Below are 15,996 nucleotides of genomic sequence, written 5' to 3'. Positions count from 1 at the left end.
ACTTACTAATGATGATCCATTGACCAACACTTCGGCTTTCTTAACTCGATTTTTATGAGGATTTTCTATAAGGCCGGACGGAGCGGGGAAGGGTCGCGGGGAGGTTTCCGCCAGGTAAAACGTGATTTTTTTTTTGAATATTCAACGGTAAAAAAAAAAAGAAATAAATTTTTTTTGGGCTGTAACGGCTAAATGGATTTAAATCCATTTTTTTTTGTTTTTTGTTTTTTTAACCTTTTTACATACCTATAAATACACAACGATTTACCATGAAACAAAATTCACACAAATCCTCAACTCTCTCCACTTTCTTCTCAAAAAAAAAATGAATCCCGACAATCAAACCCCACCTTCCGATCGAAGGAAAAAAAGTCATTGTTCGAGTATAAACATCCCCTCTCGAAACATTTTTGCTATCGATTCATCACCACAAGGAGTTTATCACCCCCAACTCGATGCTCCCATTCAATCCCCATAACAATTTTCAATACCAAAATGTTGACAATATTATCCGATGCAAGTTCCAAATGTTTCGCCGCAAATGTTTTCAAAATTTGTTGTGTTTCCGGATCAACGATCGTTAAATCAACCTCAACCTCAAACCCAAACTCAAACTCAAACCCAAACCCATCAACAACGCTAACTTGTGGATGAATTGGATGACTCGAAAGAAGAAGAGATGGTTCCCGAAACTCAACCCACACCACCCCCACAAAGACGTAAAGGGAAAAAACAAGCATGCGAGGGTGTCGCACAACCAGGAAGACAAAAGCCGACTGCATGGCTTCCACACGAAGAGCTAGTTTTGGTCAAATCTTGGGCTGACATTTCTGAAGATTCGATTCAAGGAAACGTACAACTGGGAGACCATTTTTGGTTTCGCATTTTAGAACGGTTTCGAGAGGAGCTAGAAAAATGTGACGACTACCGTACGAAACATCAAATGAATTCGAAGTTTCGAGAAATAGCAAAGGGGGTTTCAAAAATAAACGGGTTGTACAACAACCTAAAAACCCAACGGAAAAGCAGCCAAGGGGACGAACAAATACTTCAAGAAGCTTTGCAGTTTTACCTTGAAGAAGTCGGAAAACCATTCAAGTGGCACGATTGTTGGAAATTATTGGTTCGATGTCCTGGGTGGAAAAAATACGAGCAAGATTTTGTTTTTGGAGTCCAACAATCAAAGCGAACGAAAACGGGCTCTAGTGGTTACGCAACCTCCTCCGATGCTCGGGTCGGTCTAGATTTAAATCAGGATGACGAACTCGAGCTAGAAGAAATTGTCCGCCCAATGGGTAGGGACAAAGTGAAGAGAAAGGGAAAAGGGACTTCTTCGGGTGCATCTGATTTCAACGTGGACATCGACGAAATGCGGAAAATAACATCGTCGTTTGATCGATATAATCTTAATTTCTCCGAACATTAAGCTTTCGACAAAGAAAAAGAAGAAACAAGGAAAAAAGAGCGGGCGGAGAGACAAGAAATGGAAGATATGAAGTTTTTGATGGAAAACATCGAACATCTCTCGGGACCGGTTCTCGATCTCGTGATGAAGAAGAGGAAAAAAATTATGAAAAAATATTTTCCGTAGGTCGTTGGTTTGTTTAGTTTTTAGTTTGTGTGTGTGTGTGTTTTTTTTATTTTCTAGTTTTTTAAATTTTAGGTTTAATGTAAGTTTTATTTTAATTAATGAAATGCTTTTTATTTTTAATTAAATTTTATGTTTAGTATTAATTTAAAAATTATAAATCATAAAAAAAAGCTTATTTAAAAAAAAAAGTGAATGAAGAGCTTTCCATCCATTCATTGAGTTTTAGATGATAGAAAGAAATGTGAGGGAAAAGAAGTATGACCTACAAAAAATGAGGAAAACTTACCTCTCATACCCATTGTTCTAAGTATCCATCCCTCATGATTTGACTTTTTGTCTTTAGTTGTTTTTTTTCGTATTTTGTTTTTAATTCATTTTTAATTTATATTATTATTATTATTGTTGTTGTTATTATTATTATAAATTTTGAACAAAATTTTATAATTCGGACGACATTATAAAATTCGAGCGGTTATATAAAATCGGTTTTTAATTATTTTTTATTATATATTTTAACAATATTATTATTATTATTATTATAAATTTCGAACAACATTTTATAAATCGGATGGCATTATAAATTCAAACAACTATATAAAATCGATTTATAAATTCGGCGGACATTGTAAAAAAAATAAAAAAGGAATATAAACAAAAAAATGATATCAAATCAAATGTCAAAAAATTGATTAGATTGAATTTAGGGGGTAAATTTGGTTAAGAGGATACTTATAGCACAACTTATAAGAGGATACTTATAGTACAACTTTTTTTTTAGCAAATACATCAACTATTTATATGCTTCTTTGTTAAGTTCACTCTTGGAATAAAGAAGAAAGAATGTAAAATGGATCTAAAAGATAATTAAGGAATTAACATACTTAATAATTATGTTTGATTTTCATTATGACAACTATTAGAAAAGTAATATATATATATATATATATATATATATATATATATATATATATATATATATATATATATATATATATATATATATATATATATATATATATACATCAATTTAAACTATAAGTATTAAGTTTTTTAAATACAATGGTGGACTATTTCACTTGTTTGTCAAACACTCAATACTACATGACACTAATTTCTCAATAAACTAATGTAAAAAATAGAAGATCTACCATAAAAAATTAATCACAGTGTTACCAAAACACAAAATAATTCCAGTGACATAAAAAAAATCTGATAAATAAAATAAAGAAATACAAGGGTAAAATGGTAATTTTGCCATGACTAATTAGCCATGGCAACAGGATGAACAAAGCCAATGCTTCTTTGGTTAGGCATAGCAAGCATTGCAGTATGATCCAAAAAATCATTCAAAGACACCACAATTTCCAAAATTACCCTCAGATCATCACCACATGAAAACCCCTTGTTCCCAATTTTTCTCACTGCATACACATAAAAGGTTATGCAACCTTTCCTGAACTTGAACCGGGCCATTTCACAACCGGTCAGACCCTTGATCAGCTTCCGGTTCACTTCCCCTAACGGTATCTCCGTCGGCCACATCCGGTCCACCGCAACCTTCATGTTTTCCGATTCGAAGACGAACAGGACCACCTTCGACTTCTTGGTGCCGAGGCCGAGGGTGAGCGTGTGCCAAGCATGGTGGGCTAAGATGGTGAAGGTTGAGGGGAGGAAAGCGGCGGTGGAGAGGAAAGTGGGTGACGGTTTGTGGTGGGTGGTCATTGGTGGTAGGGAGAGGAGCCGGAGGAGTTCGAGGTGTCTGGCACGGCGGATGGTGAAGGATTTGACTATGAATTGGCCGCCGAAACGGAGACCTTTGACATGAGAGGAGGGTTTAAATGAGAAATCTGAGTTTGAGTGGTGGTGTTTTTGCTTCTTTTTCTTGTTTTTCTTGTGTTCTTTTTCTTCCATTGTGGCGATGGACGGTGGTTGTTGGTGGCGATGATACTTTTGGGAGAGATGTCAGAGGTGGGTGTGCGTGATTATCACGATTACAGACCAATAGAGAGCTTTTTGTGATGCTACTCCTGGTCAAAAGGGCAAGTGGCGTTTCTGGGCCTTCTGGCTTTCTGACATTGTAAAATATTTATTAAATTACGAATAAAATATAAAATTCAAAGTAAATTACACAAATGGTCCTGGTGGATTTGGTTAGCTACGTGTTTAGTACCTATTTTTTTAAATGATTATATTGTCTTTGCCAAATATTTTTAATTAGTTAAATAAATATTTGACAAAATTTCATAAATGGTCCCTCTGGTTTCTAAAAAGTATCATTTTCAAGATAACTTTAGGAAACATTGTACCGATCGTCCTTGTGGTTTCTATACATGATTTTCTGCTGTTAAATCTAACTTTTGAGATGTTAATACTTTTAAAATGACCCATTTACCTTTGGATTATTTATGAAAATGTAATATACCACAAAGAATTTTTCTGTAATTTGATTAAAATGAACAAAGTCTATTTTTTTATATATCATTTTAGAAAAAAAAAAAAAAAAAAAAAAAAAAAAAAAAAAAAAAAAAACGACATTTACGTACGTAGAATCATCACTTACAAGAAGATGCATCTTATTAGCCAAAGCTACAACTCCAATTCTTAACACTAGAAGCGCTATAATCTAGTAATAGTTACATTAGTGGTGGTTTTTGAGGATATGAACATATGATTATAGCTAGAAGATAAGCTACTCTTGGAGGCTGAAAAATGTCCTTGAATTGGAGTATTCTCTGCAACAACTATAATTTTTCTTACTATTTGAGGCTATGGAAAACACCTTATGGCTTATCTATTAGTTTCATGTGCTTGTATTTCTATTTCCTCATCACCTGAAAGGTTATGAGATGATTGTGAGCTTTTAAAGGTCTTGGGAATAAAAGGGGTTCTTGAAATTTTAGTTTCCTCTTTGATGGCAATTTGCAAAACCTCTTTGATAACAATTTGTTCTAAAAGGATTATCATGAGTATAACAAAGGGAAATCAATATATCAATGAGGAGACCACCTGTGTGTGTGTTCCCACAAGCAGTCATGATTATGGTGAATCCTACAACTTGTGGATGCTGGTTACATAGGAACACAATAATAACACCTAACAAGAACCTTAAAATTGTAATGATTAACACATTGACATGGTTGAACCACCAAAGAGAAAGGTTATGGATGGTAATGGATCGGCCTAAGTCGGTAAATATAAGGCATGGTAAAAATAAAAAGAGTGAATACTAGCTTGAATATGGCTTTGGGGATGATATGGGATTTCTGGTGAGCAAATATAACCTCATAACGGTTATTGATATAATTTTTGGTAATGGAACCACTGCACGTACAACCATGAGCTAAAATTAAACCCAAATGCATGAGTAAGATGGAGGAAGTGCATAGTGAAGGTAAGGGCCGAAGAGTTGGAGTCTTAGTTGTGAATTCTCCCGGTGCCCCCAATGATTTTTGATTTTTGATTTTTGATTTGATTATTGTTCCATATTTTTCCTTGTACATTTAGGAGTCTTACTTTCTCTAGCTTCAGTGGACCCAGTTGTAACTGTATTTATTGACATGCATATGGTTGACTTTTTGTTTATATATTGTACAATACAACAGAAGCAGGTGGGAGTGAAGAAACATGGGCAATGGGTAACGTCCCAAAAAACCATAGTAAAAATTTTGCAGTTATAAAAGGAAATAAACCATTTTTTCATAAAGCATAAGTCATCAAAATATTCTTTCACAACCATATTGTAAAATCAGAGTATCAAACATAATGTCTCCCAAAAACACATCGACCAATGGATGAAACATTTAAATCCACAATTTTAAGCCAAAGCTTAGTGGGTTCTCCAAGACACCCCACACAACAATACACATACACTGCATGCACACATGAGCCTACAATCTGACTGGACCGCATCGCTAGGCCTACAGTCTGACTGGACCACCTCGTAAGGCCTACAGTACACCTGGACCAGTCTCCTGAGCCTATAACATTGTGTTGGAGCACACTCCTAAGCCTGCAACATAGAGCTAGACTACTCTCCCGAGCCAACAACACAGGACTAGACCGCTCTCCTTAGGCTTATAATAATAACCAAACTGCTTGGGTATCTTGGCCTACAACACAGTGCCGGACCGCCTCAACCCAACCACAATATGTCTACATACGTAAACAAACAATAACAAGCAAACACATGTAATCATAATAGAGCTACCAGTCTAATAGATCACTACAACATATCAACGTTCTACACACAAGGATACATACTGCAGTACAAATTATAGTGAGAAAAATCACATCGCAGGCTAGAAGACAAACAACACATCTCTCATGAAACAAAGACTAGTGCTACGAGCCACCTAGAAAACAATCAGAGGTACATCCTCAATCTATAGTAAAAAAAACGCTCAGGTTGACTAAAAGTCAACTTGGTCAAAAAGTCAATGATCAACGATCAAAGTTAACAGTCAAAACCAACACAGTTAGCCACCACATCATGGACAAGCATTTTCCATGACATGGCCGTCTCACGAAAAAAAACAGTCACGGGAAACTTCTTTCGCCACGACATGGGAACTACTCTTGGATTGAGGCTTACAAAAGGCTTCCTTACACCCAACATCTCATAAAAATACTTGTTTTATTGACATGCCCGTCCAATGCATGTCTTGAACTCTAGTTAGGTGAAAATGGTGAAAATGAGATTAAAACCTCATGATGGAACCAAAACTCTATAAAACTTTAGATATGAAACATGAAACCACAAATGCACCTCAAGGATCTATAAAGTTGCCAACTTTATGGAACTCATCCACTCAAACCACCTTAACACCTTCTTCTTATTCAATGCCACTAAAAACCAAAGGTGTGCAAGAAGGTGATGAGGAGATTTTTTTGTTGGATCTATGCACCAATAACACCTTCTTCTTATTCAATGCCACTAAAAACCACCATAAAGCTTCAAGAGGTCAACAATGAAGGATGAAGGTGAGAAAACCCTAAACATCACATCCCTTAAATAGGGATCTAAATCCGGATAATTAGAGTTTTGCATAATGGCCTCCACCACATCATGACCATGCCATTTCCATGTCATGGTGCGTTAAAAGGATACGCGTTCCTTATAGCCTTGTCACACTGTGGTGCTTACTCCACTATGTTGTGGGCATCACCAAATTCCACATGTAAAAGGTCTAAAATGACCAAGCCTCAAAAGAAGTATTCCTAGAACAGGTGTTACACGATGACCCTTAGTGGCTATTAGTGGTGATAGAGGTAGTGGTTATAAATGTCATGGATGAGAGCGATGATGGTTAACATTGCTGATAGAGGCAATCTTGACAATGGTGGAACAACATTAACATACAAAGAGGAAGGGAAAATGGGTGATAATTTGGGGGAAGGGATAGAGTTTTAATTTTATTTAGAGGATGTTGCAGAAACAATAGAGAAAAATACAAAAAAAGGGTAAATAGATCATTTCATATATATATAACCTCTGTTTTTAACGAAACTAGCTAACAGGACTATTCGTGTTTGATTTTGAAACCACAAGGATCACCAGTTTACCTAAAGATATCCTAAAAGTTATACTTTTTAAAAACCACAAGGACTATTTATGAAATTTTATCTAAATATTTTAAATAAACAAATACAAGAATTGGCTCCCGTCACCGAATCCACCATTCCTCTCACCATCTTTTTCTAGTCCTTCACCTCCAGTGAACCAACTGCACACCCCACCCTCCTTTCACCCCTCTTCATTTTCATTTCCCATTTCCTTTTCTCTTCCACTGTCTCTTCATTGTCTTCACCACCACCACCCAACATATCACAACACTTACCGGAAAATTGATAACAAAAACCAAAATCGTAGAACCAAATCAAATGAAAACCAAAATCTAAAATACAAATGCAAACCAAAACACGGAACCCAAGTGAAGACCAAAATCGATTCATTTTTGAAAATTAAAACCAAAATCACAGAATCTAATCATACTTTATGAGAACCAAAATCAAATTATTTATCAGCCATTGTTGGGTATTATATGGCATCAGGGGTCAATTTTATTTAATTAAACCTATAAATTAGACTCTCCATTCACCTACATCCATTTATTATCCACCATTGGGATATTTTATTCTTGTTAACTCCCCACTATGATGCTTCATTGATGATCGGAACTTGAATAATTGAAAAGAAATTAGGGATCTATTTTTTATTTACCAAAGAAGGAAACACACACATGTACACACACACAGAGAGAGAGAGAGAGAGAGAAGCATAAATTTCAGTTAGTTTTGGTACGAGTAAGAGAAAACAAGTGGTGTTATCTGGTGGTCTCTTACCAAAAAAAAGAGTGGCAGGAGTTATGGTAGGGATGTAGGTGGTGCTATTCTTCTACACAGTTGAAATTTGAAATGGTGAAATGAGAAAGGGGTAGGGGCAGTGGGATGGGTGACGGTTGGACCACTTGTTTTTTATAAAACGGTAAAAATTTAAAATATACTTTTAAAAAACTAAAAAATAATATTAATGGTAATATAGTCAAATCAGATCTAGAAGGGACAAAACTCGAAACAAAACCAAAAATCTGGACAAAAAGTGTTAGGGATCAAATTTACAGGATACCCCAACCACATGGACCATTTGTGTAATTTACTATAAAAATATTATTTATTTTCTTTTTCTTTTTCTTTTTTCCTTTTTTTCTTTTTTTTTTATGTTTATTTAAAAAATCTTGCAACTTTCTTAATATATCTTATTGGAAACGGTGGAATTTTATTATTAAAGTCACTGCCAATCAAGCACAATGCAGAGCAAAAGAAACAAAATAACAATTACAAGATATAAAACGGGTAGCAAATCCAATTTGCCCAATTACAACCATCAAAATTACCCCTATATTTAACCCAACTGAAAGTCGTTGTGATGACATTGTCCACCAATTTCGAAGAGGAGATTCTCAGCTTGTTAAAGCTCAAATCGTTCCTAGCTTTCTAAATGCACCATAGGAAGCCATAGAAGATGACAAGTAACAGTTGACACTTTTTTGGGCAATACCCCCAAGTCGCTGCAAAACTCACAAACTCACTAACCATTTCAAAATTTTGAATGGGGATGTCACACCAGTTGAAAATCCACTTCAAGCCTTCAATAGCAAAAGGGCAATCCCACTTTAAACCTTCAATAGCAAAATTGACAACGCCATAACCGGAGGAATCCGATCCAAACATGCACACCATATGAAACCATTAACTTTAATAGGAGCGAAATGGACCCAAATAGTTGGATTAGACAACTGATTAGTGAACTTGGAGTCAATAAGGTTTCTTAAGTGACTGACATAAAAATTGCCATTAGAAGATAATTTGCAGCTCCACTTATCCTAGCCATGGACTAACTTCACATGTGAAAGAGCACCAGAAAGAGCGTTTAATTCCATAATCTCCAACGGATTCCTAAGAGCTTTTTTCTAATTCCAAGATAATATTCTATTGGATCGAATCCTATCTGAAATGAAACATGATTTTTTCTTGTCCAGATTGAAAATGTTTGGGAAGCGCTCAACAAAAGCTCCATCACCAGACCAATCTTCTAACCAAAAAAGCATATTTCCCCGAATCTGACTTGGGTCTTAAAAACATCATAAGAAAAAAAATCCTTATATAAATAATAAAATGCTCTAACGATGTTGTACCAAGTACTTGACATCATTTTTTTGCCAAGAGAGTAAATGGATTTGAAAAAATAGTTATGAATTCCGCAAACGACTTGGCACCATTAAGCATTTGGTTCATATTTTAGTCTCCATAACCATTTAGTAAGTAAGGACAGGTTGAGAGAAAGAAGGGAACCCACCCCGAGACCCCCTTTTTCTTTTAAACATAGGACCGTTTTCTAAGCCACCCATGCAATTTTGTTTTTTCTATCGTTCCCAACCGAAAGAAAACGATGCCTGGCCTTCTCTAAAAACTCAATCACAGAGGAAGGGGCTTTAAAAAGGGAGAAGAAGTAAATTGGAAGACTACCTAAGACGACTTTTATCAGCGTAAGGCGATCACCAAAGGAGAGAGTTCTAGCTTTCTAGGGGAGAGTCTGGATTGAACCCAATCAAGGATGGGTTGCCAATGTCTTTTTAGAGCCATATTGGCTCCCACGGGGACACCCAAATATTTGAAAGGTAGAGAAGCGGCACAACATCCCAAAATACGCGCACATCTGGTTATTTCCCCCATCAAGACCCCAATCCCGAAAACTTGGGATTTACTGAAATTTACCTTAAGCCCCGCACTAGCATGAAAACATCTTAAAATCCTCGCAAAATTGTCAAAATTAGAACATAACCATTCACCAACGAATAAAACGTCGTCTGCATAAAAAATATGAGAGATAGAAGGTCCACGATTGGGAATTTTTACACCCCGAAACAAAGCATTTTGACAAGTAGATTTCATGGCAACATTGAGGCCTTCCATGGCTATAATAACATGGAATGAGGATAGAGGGTCGCCCTATCGCACTCCCTTGGAAATGGAGAATTCCTTGGTTGCCGAACCATTGATAAGAACAGAGACTCTAGAGGATGAGAGACATCCTTTAATCCAAAAACGTCATTTCGCACCGAAACCCATTTGAGCCATCACCGAATCAAGATAATTTCAATTTATGGAATCAAATGTTTTATCAAAATCAACTTTAAACATGAATAGTTTTTGTTTCGCATTCTTTGCCCAATTACAAACTTCATTGATTATCATTAGGGATGTCAAAAAGTCCCGTGGGACCTCGTTCCCATGGGGCACCGTCCCATTTCGGGAGATTTTTTTAAAAAAAATCAGGGCGGGGACGGGTACAGGGGCAAAGTTAACCTCCGTTTTAATTCCGGGGGTGGGGGTAGACAATCCCGTCCCGAAACCCCCATTAGGACCCCGTTAATAAATTATATATATTAATTATATAAATATAGTAAACAATAACATGATTTTGAGCTTCCAATATTCATTAAAAAAAACATGTTTTTAAGTTGTTAGTATAATGTTTTTAAGATGTCATAACTTTTTTATTTTTAACATATAAACTTTTACTATAAATAATTATTTGTTACCTAAAAAATAGTTTCTTTTAGCTTAAATAACAACTTCTTTTAATCCAAAAAAGGTAGCCCAAAATCAATCGGGGGCGGGGGCGGAGATAATAAAGGGGATTCAGGGGTGGGGGCAGGGGTAGAAAGGCTGAACATTTCCTAGGCGGGGGCGGGGACGTGGGAACGGGGAAATTTCGGGGATGGGGGTAGGGGATGCACTCCCGTCCCGTTTGCCTCCGTTGACATCCCTAATTATTATTGGGTCATCCAAAATGTTTTTGCCTTCAATGAAATCCGACTGAGTCTCACCGTAACCGAACCAATAACTCGTTTCAAACGAGAGGCAAGGGATTTAGCGATAATTTTATACACGCATCCAATGAGTCTGATGGGGCGGAACTCAATTAGGGAAAGAGGATCTTTGGTTTCTGGAATGAGTGTAGTAAAAGAGGAGTTACTTCCTCTAAAAAGACAGTCATATTCTTCAAAATGTTTTACAAATTTCATAATGTCGTCTTGCATTAAAATCCAATAATGCTTAATGAATTTGAATGAAAACCTATAGGGTCCGGAAGCTTTTTCACTTCCGCAATTCCAAAATCTTGGAATTAACTTCGGACATCTTATTCAAATGATTTACATTCCCATAAACAATCTATCTTTTCAACCAATTAAAATTGGATATTATGAAATTCATATTAATGATAAGTTGGTCAACCAGAATTACCTAATTTTATTATTATTATTATTACAAAATACTCTATACAAATCAAATTGATTTAATACCATAAATTCTTGTTAACGTGATATTATTAAATAATGCTTTGACTTTTTGTACAACTAAAATTTCTATAATTATGAAGCATCACAAAATAACACTCGCCGAAGTAATTGTTTGCCGACGTAATTTCCGGTTATAATTTAAATATTTTATTAATAGATTTTAGATATGTTGTCTGTAAAAACGTTGATAAATTTCATTAATATTTGATATTATTCGTTTCAATTTATTATATTTTGTAATTATAGTAAAGAACCGAGAAAAATATAAGCTAATAAATAGACAAAAACAAGAGGACACAACATGCAATGTTTTTTTGGAAATGAAAAGTGTTAAGTATCGTGGAACCCACAACCCCCCTCCCCCAATACACACACCATTTGTGGCATAAAACACACCAACTGAGGACTTGGACCACCCTTTCTCACTCCATTTTTGGTCAATTGGAGTAGCAGTTTAGAATTATTGTATTCTTTAGAGATGAAAATTGCATTACAGATTTACAGGAAGAGAATTTATAAACTTAACCACTTTTTAATTTAATTTTTTAAAACATAACAAAAAAAAAATCTTTTCAATAATCATCGAGTCCACAGAGTGGCTTCTACGGGCCCGGCATGCCCCATCGAGTGAGTCTACATAGTGGCTTCATGAGTCCGTAGTTTTCCATGAGTCTGCATTACATTCTCTGTGGACTGGATACTCTCTGCAGACTTGTTCTTCAGAATTAGCTTCTATGGATTAGATCTTCAGATAGCGAGTTCGTAAATAAGCTTCTATAAGTTCGTTTTTTTTTTTTTTTTTTCTCTAAGGATTAGAAAATGAAAATCTGAAATCCAACCGCTTTAAATATATGTTGAGTCTCGTAGAAGGCCATTTGCAAACTTAGTGGTCATTTTTGGAAATACATAATTTTTTGGTAAAAATCTTCCTATATTAATAAAAAAGTAGTTTTTTTTGTCACATGTCACCATATTAGATCTTTTAATTATTGTCATGCCACTTGTCAACTTATTGATTTATTATTTAAAATTTTAAGCTTAAAATATAAAATTTATCATTCTAATTACATTAAATTAATAACATTATAATAAAAAATAAAATAAAATTATTACAAATTATATGATGATATAATTTCATGTATTTATTTGAATCAACGATTATAATTTTATATAACTAAAAAAATATCTCTTAATTAATAATTTATTTAAAATAACTGATTAATAATTTTAAGTTTTTATTATGAAAGTTTAATTACTTTTGTAATCATGGTTCACATGGGTTATAAACTAGTGATAGATAAATGATTATATTTGTTTTTTTTTTCCTTACAAAAATCAATAGTCATGGGATTGTCAATAAATATCAAATCATTTACATTAATATGTAGATTACTATAAAGAAATTATTAAGGCTCTGTGCTCACAACGAACCCGATCATGGTCTGGCTGGACACAAAATTTTTTCAAGCACACCACCCCGAGCTTTCGTGGTGGTCCGTTCTCGTGGCTCTTCGTGTTGGAGACGACGAATGCAAATGGCCAATTGTTGGCTTTTTTATCGTTTAACGGTCTTTTTTCAAGTTATTTATTTATCTATTTATTTATTTATACAAACTTAATACCTATAAATAAAACCCTTTTTTTTTCATCAACTTTTACACCTTCATTCTCGAAAAACCCTCATTTTCACCAATAAAACACATGGATTTCTTTAAGAATTTTGACTCGGTTGATCACGGAGAATTCATCTCGACATTCTTCAACGTTGTGCAACACCTTCACGATAAAGAAAGTTTGAATGTCGCTTGTACAAGGGCGGTCGTTAATCGTGATCGTCAAGTCACACACGACTTATTAGTACATGATTAATTTGCTGATAATTGTCTTTATAATGATGACTTGTTCGAACGTCGTTTCCGTGTAAATAAGACTATATTTTTACGTATTAGTAAACTTTAGAAGTCTGTCATGATTTTTTCAAACAAAATCCCAATGCTAGGGGAAGAATAGGTTTTAGTAGTATACAAAAGTGTGTGGCTGCGTTTAGGTATTTGAGATACGGTATAGCATTTGATGCATCCGATGAATACTTGAAAATATCAGAGAGAGTCGTAGTTGATTGTGTAGATTGGTTTTGTGCATGTGTGTATGAGGTTTTTCACTAACTATATTTACGTACATCTACTCCCCGGGATATTGAGAGATTATATTTGGTTCATGAAGAAAGACATGGATTTACGGATATGTTTGGTAGTCTAGATTGTACACATGTGGCTTGGGAAAAATATCCAACTGCATAGTGTTGTCAATTTACTTGAGGAGACATAGGTGAACCAAGTAAAATCCTAGAAGCTGTTGCATCTCAGGATTTAGAGATATGACATTCGTTTTTTGGAGTCGCGGGATCTAACAACGACATTAACGTTCTTAGCCGGTCTCCACTTTTCAACGATCTTTGGACCGGCAAAGCACCTGATATGACGTTCATGATGAACGACCATTCGTACAAATACGATTATTACCTTTATGATGAGATATACCCAAATTATTCTACACTTATGAAGGCATATTAGAGGGTGTTTGGGAAATCTTTTAAAATGACTTTCAGAACTTTTAGCTTTTTCAAAAAGCTAAAAGTTAAAAAAGATGTTTGGGCATTTCAAGAAGTTTTTTTAAAACAACTTTCTGGCAAGAACAAAAATAAGCTTTTGAAAAGTCATGAATTTGTGATTTTTTGCAACTTTTGAGTTTTTAGCTATTGAAAAGTCAAAAGATGAACCAAACACATTTTAAAACTATCTTTTGTAAAAAGCCAAAAAATAAAAAAAAAAGACTTTTGTCAAAAAAACTTTTTAGCATGAAAAGCAATCCCAAACACCCCCTTAGGTTCCTCGAAATGAAAAGGCAAAGTTGTTCACAAAGAGACAGGAATCAATGAGGAAGGATATCGAGAGGGCATTTGAAATCCTCAAGCAGACATGACATGTAGTAAAATACGTTACACGACTTTGGGATAAGGAAAGAATTAAAAAATGGTCCTAGCATGTATTATAATGCATAATTTGATCATTGAAGATCAAGGTCAAGCGATTTGCATGTATAATCCAGACGACATCGTCATCACGCTTGAAAAGTTCGTATCCGGAACGAATTAATTTTTATCATGAGCTGTTGAAATTTATAACAACAAAACGTGTTTCAATCTTCGAGAAGATGTCGTAGATTATTTGTATCAACACAACATGAATGAAGATTAGCTTTTTTACTTATGTTTTTTTTTTTTTTTTTTTTTTTAATTTAGGTTATTTAAGTTAATGTAATGTTTTTTTATTCTAGGTTAATTAAGTAATGTAGTTTGAAGTTGTATTTTTATTTTTATAATCAATGAAAAACTAGTTAAAAAAATTTCAATGTTTTTTTTTTTTCAAAAAAAGTAATTTTATTGTATTTTAATATTTTTAAATTAAATTTAATAAAAAAAATGATGTGGAATGGAGTGGTTAGTGGAGGATATCTCATAGGGTTAATGATAATTAGTGGTGATGATGTGTCACCCACCACTATAATAGTTAGTTGTGATATATGTAATGGATACTCTCCGTTTTTACGTTTAGAGTGTTAACCGTAGATCGTGGTCATTGTACCTTTGATAAGAGAGCCGAGAGAAGCCACTGAAATCTTCGAATAAAGTTACTTTTTAATAATTTTAAAGGAAAAAGAAATTTGCATATTATTTTGGCCCAGTTATATGGGCTGGACCCACGTATTATTATCGCAGATCTCACTTTCAAATTTTTGTTTGACAACTGAAACTAAAGTAGACAAGTCATAAAACATTGAAAAAATCTGGATGTGCTTTTGCTGGTTATCATAAGAAATATAGTGAACTTAAGTCAAATATCATAAGCGATGTGCAAATTAGTAGATAAAAAATTAACAAAAAATTAACATGTTCCACACGATACAGAAAATTAGCATATACCCAATTTTGAAACCGTTTTGGACACAATTGTATAAGATTCGGGTCATCCCGATTTGGAGTAAAAATGGATTGGTGTGGAACGAATATAAATAATACATATTGGATTCAATCCGGATTTTGTAAAATCGCTTTGAAAAAAATCATATTTTTATTTTCTTGTTTATTCTAAAAGTTACAAAAAAAGGAATTTGTATTACATCTTTAACTCTAAAAAGAGAAAATAAGCATATCTAATAGAAATAGGAAGGGCCATAGTCGTTGTTTTGGTAGTTTATTCGTCGATGGCGTGCATTTCTAAGAAGTCAAATTCTTTTGAGGTAACTAAGACCGACATCCCCTAGTTTCTTCATTGTATATTTGATGTTTGACCTTTATAATTTCGCGTCCAAGTGATGCACTGTGTTGTAAGGGTAGGCGGGGTGGGCAATGAGACTGAGGGTATCGTATAGAGCCGGTACCAACCGGATCATATGTACATCTTGGGGTTGATATTCGGGTAAAAACTAGTACCAAACATGAATGTGAATGGTTAACCCTTTAAAGCTTTGTGACCATATTCC

General features: G+C 34.5%; 2 protein-coding genes across 2 annotated transcripts; one reads left to right on the top strand and one right to left on the bottom strand.

Moving 5' to 3' along the window:
- The first annotated feature begins 679 nt into the window (after positions 1–679).
- Positions 680–1,426, top strand: LOC111893296 (glutathione S-transferase T3-like). The gene has a single exon (XM_023889356.1). It carries the CDS (start codon positions 680–682, stop codon positions 1,424–1,426), a length of 747 nt encoding a protein of 248 aa, XP_023745124.1.
- A 1,310-nt stretch (positions 1,427–2,736) lies between these two features.
- On the bottom strand, positions 2,737–3,664 carry LOC111893318 (uncharacterized). The gene has a single exon (XM_023889382.3). The coding sequence runs from the start codon at positions 3,500–3,502 to the stop codon at positions 2,852–2,854; it is 651 nt and encodes a 216-aa protein (XP_023745150.1). The 5' UTR covers positions 3,503–3,664; the 3' UTR covers positions 2,737–2,851.
- Between the last annotated feature and the right edge of the window lie 12,332 nt (positions 3,665–15,996).

This window comes from Lactuca sativa, chromosome 8 (genome assembly GCF_002870075.4).
Source record: "Lactuca sativa cultivar Salinas chromosome 8, Lsat_Salinas_v11, whole genome shotgun sequence".
Classification (NCBI taxonomy): Eukaryota; Viridiplantae; Streptophyta; class Magnoliopsida; order Asterales; family Asteraceae; genus Lactuca; species Lactuca sativa.
The sequence above is the reverse complement of the archived record's forward strand: the minus strand, read 5'-3'. Positions and strand labels throughout refer to the sequence as shown.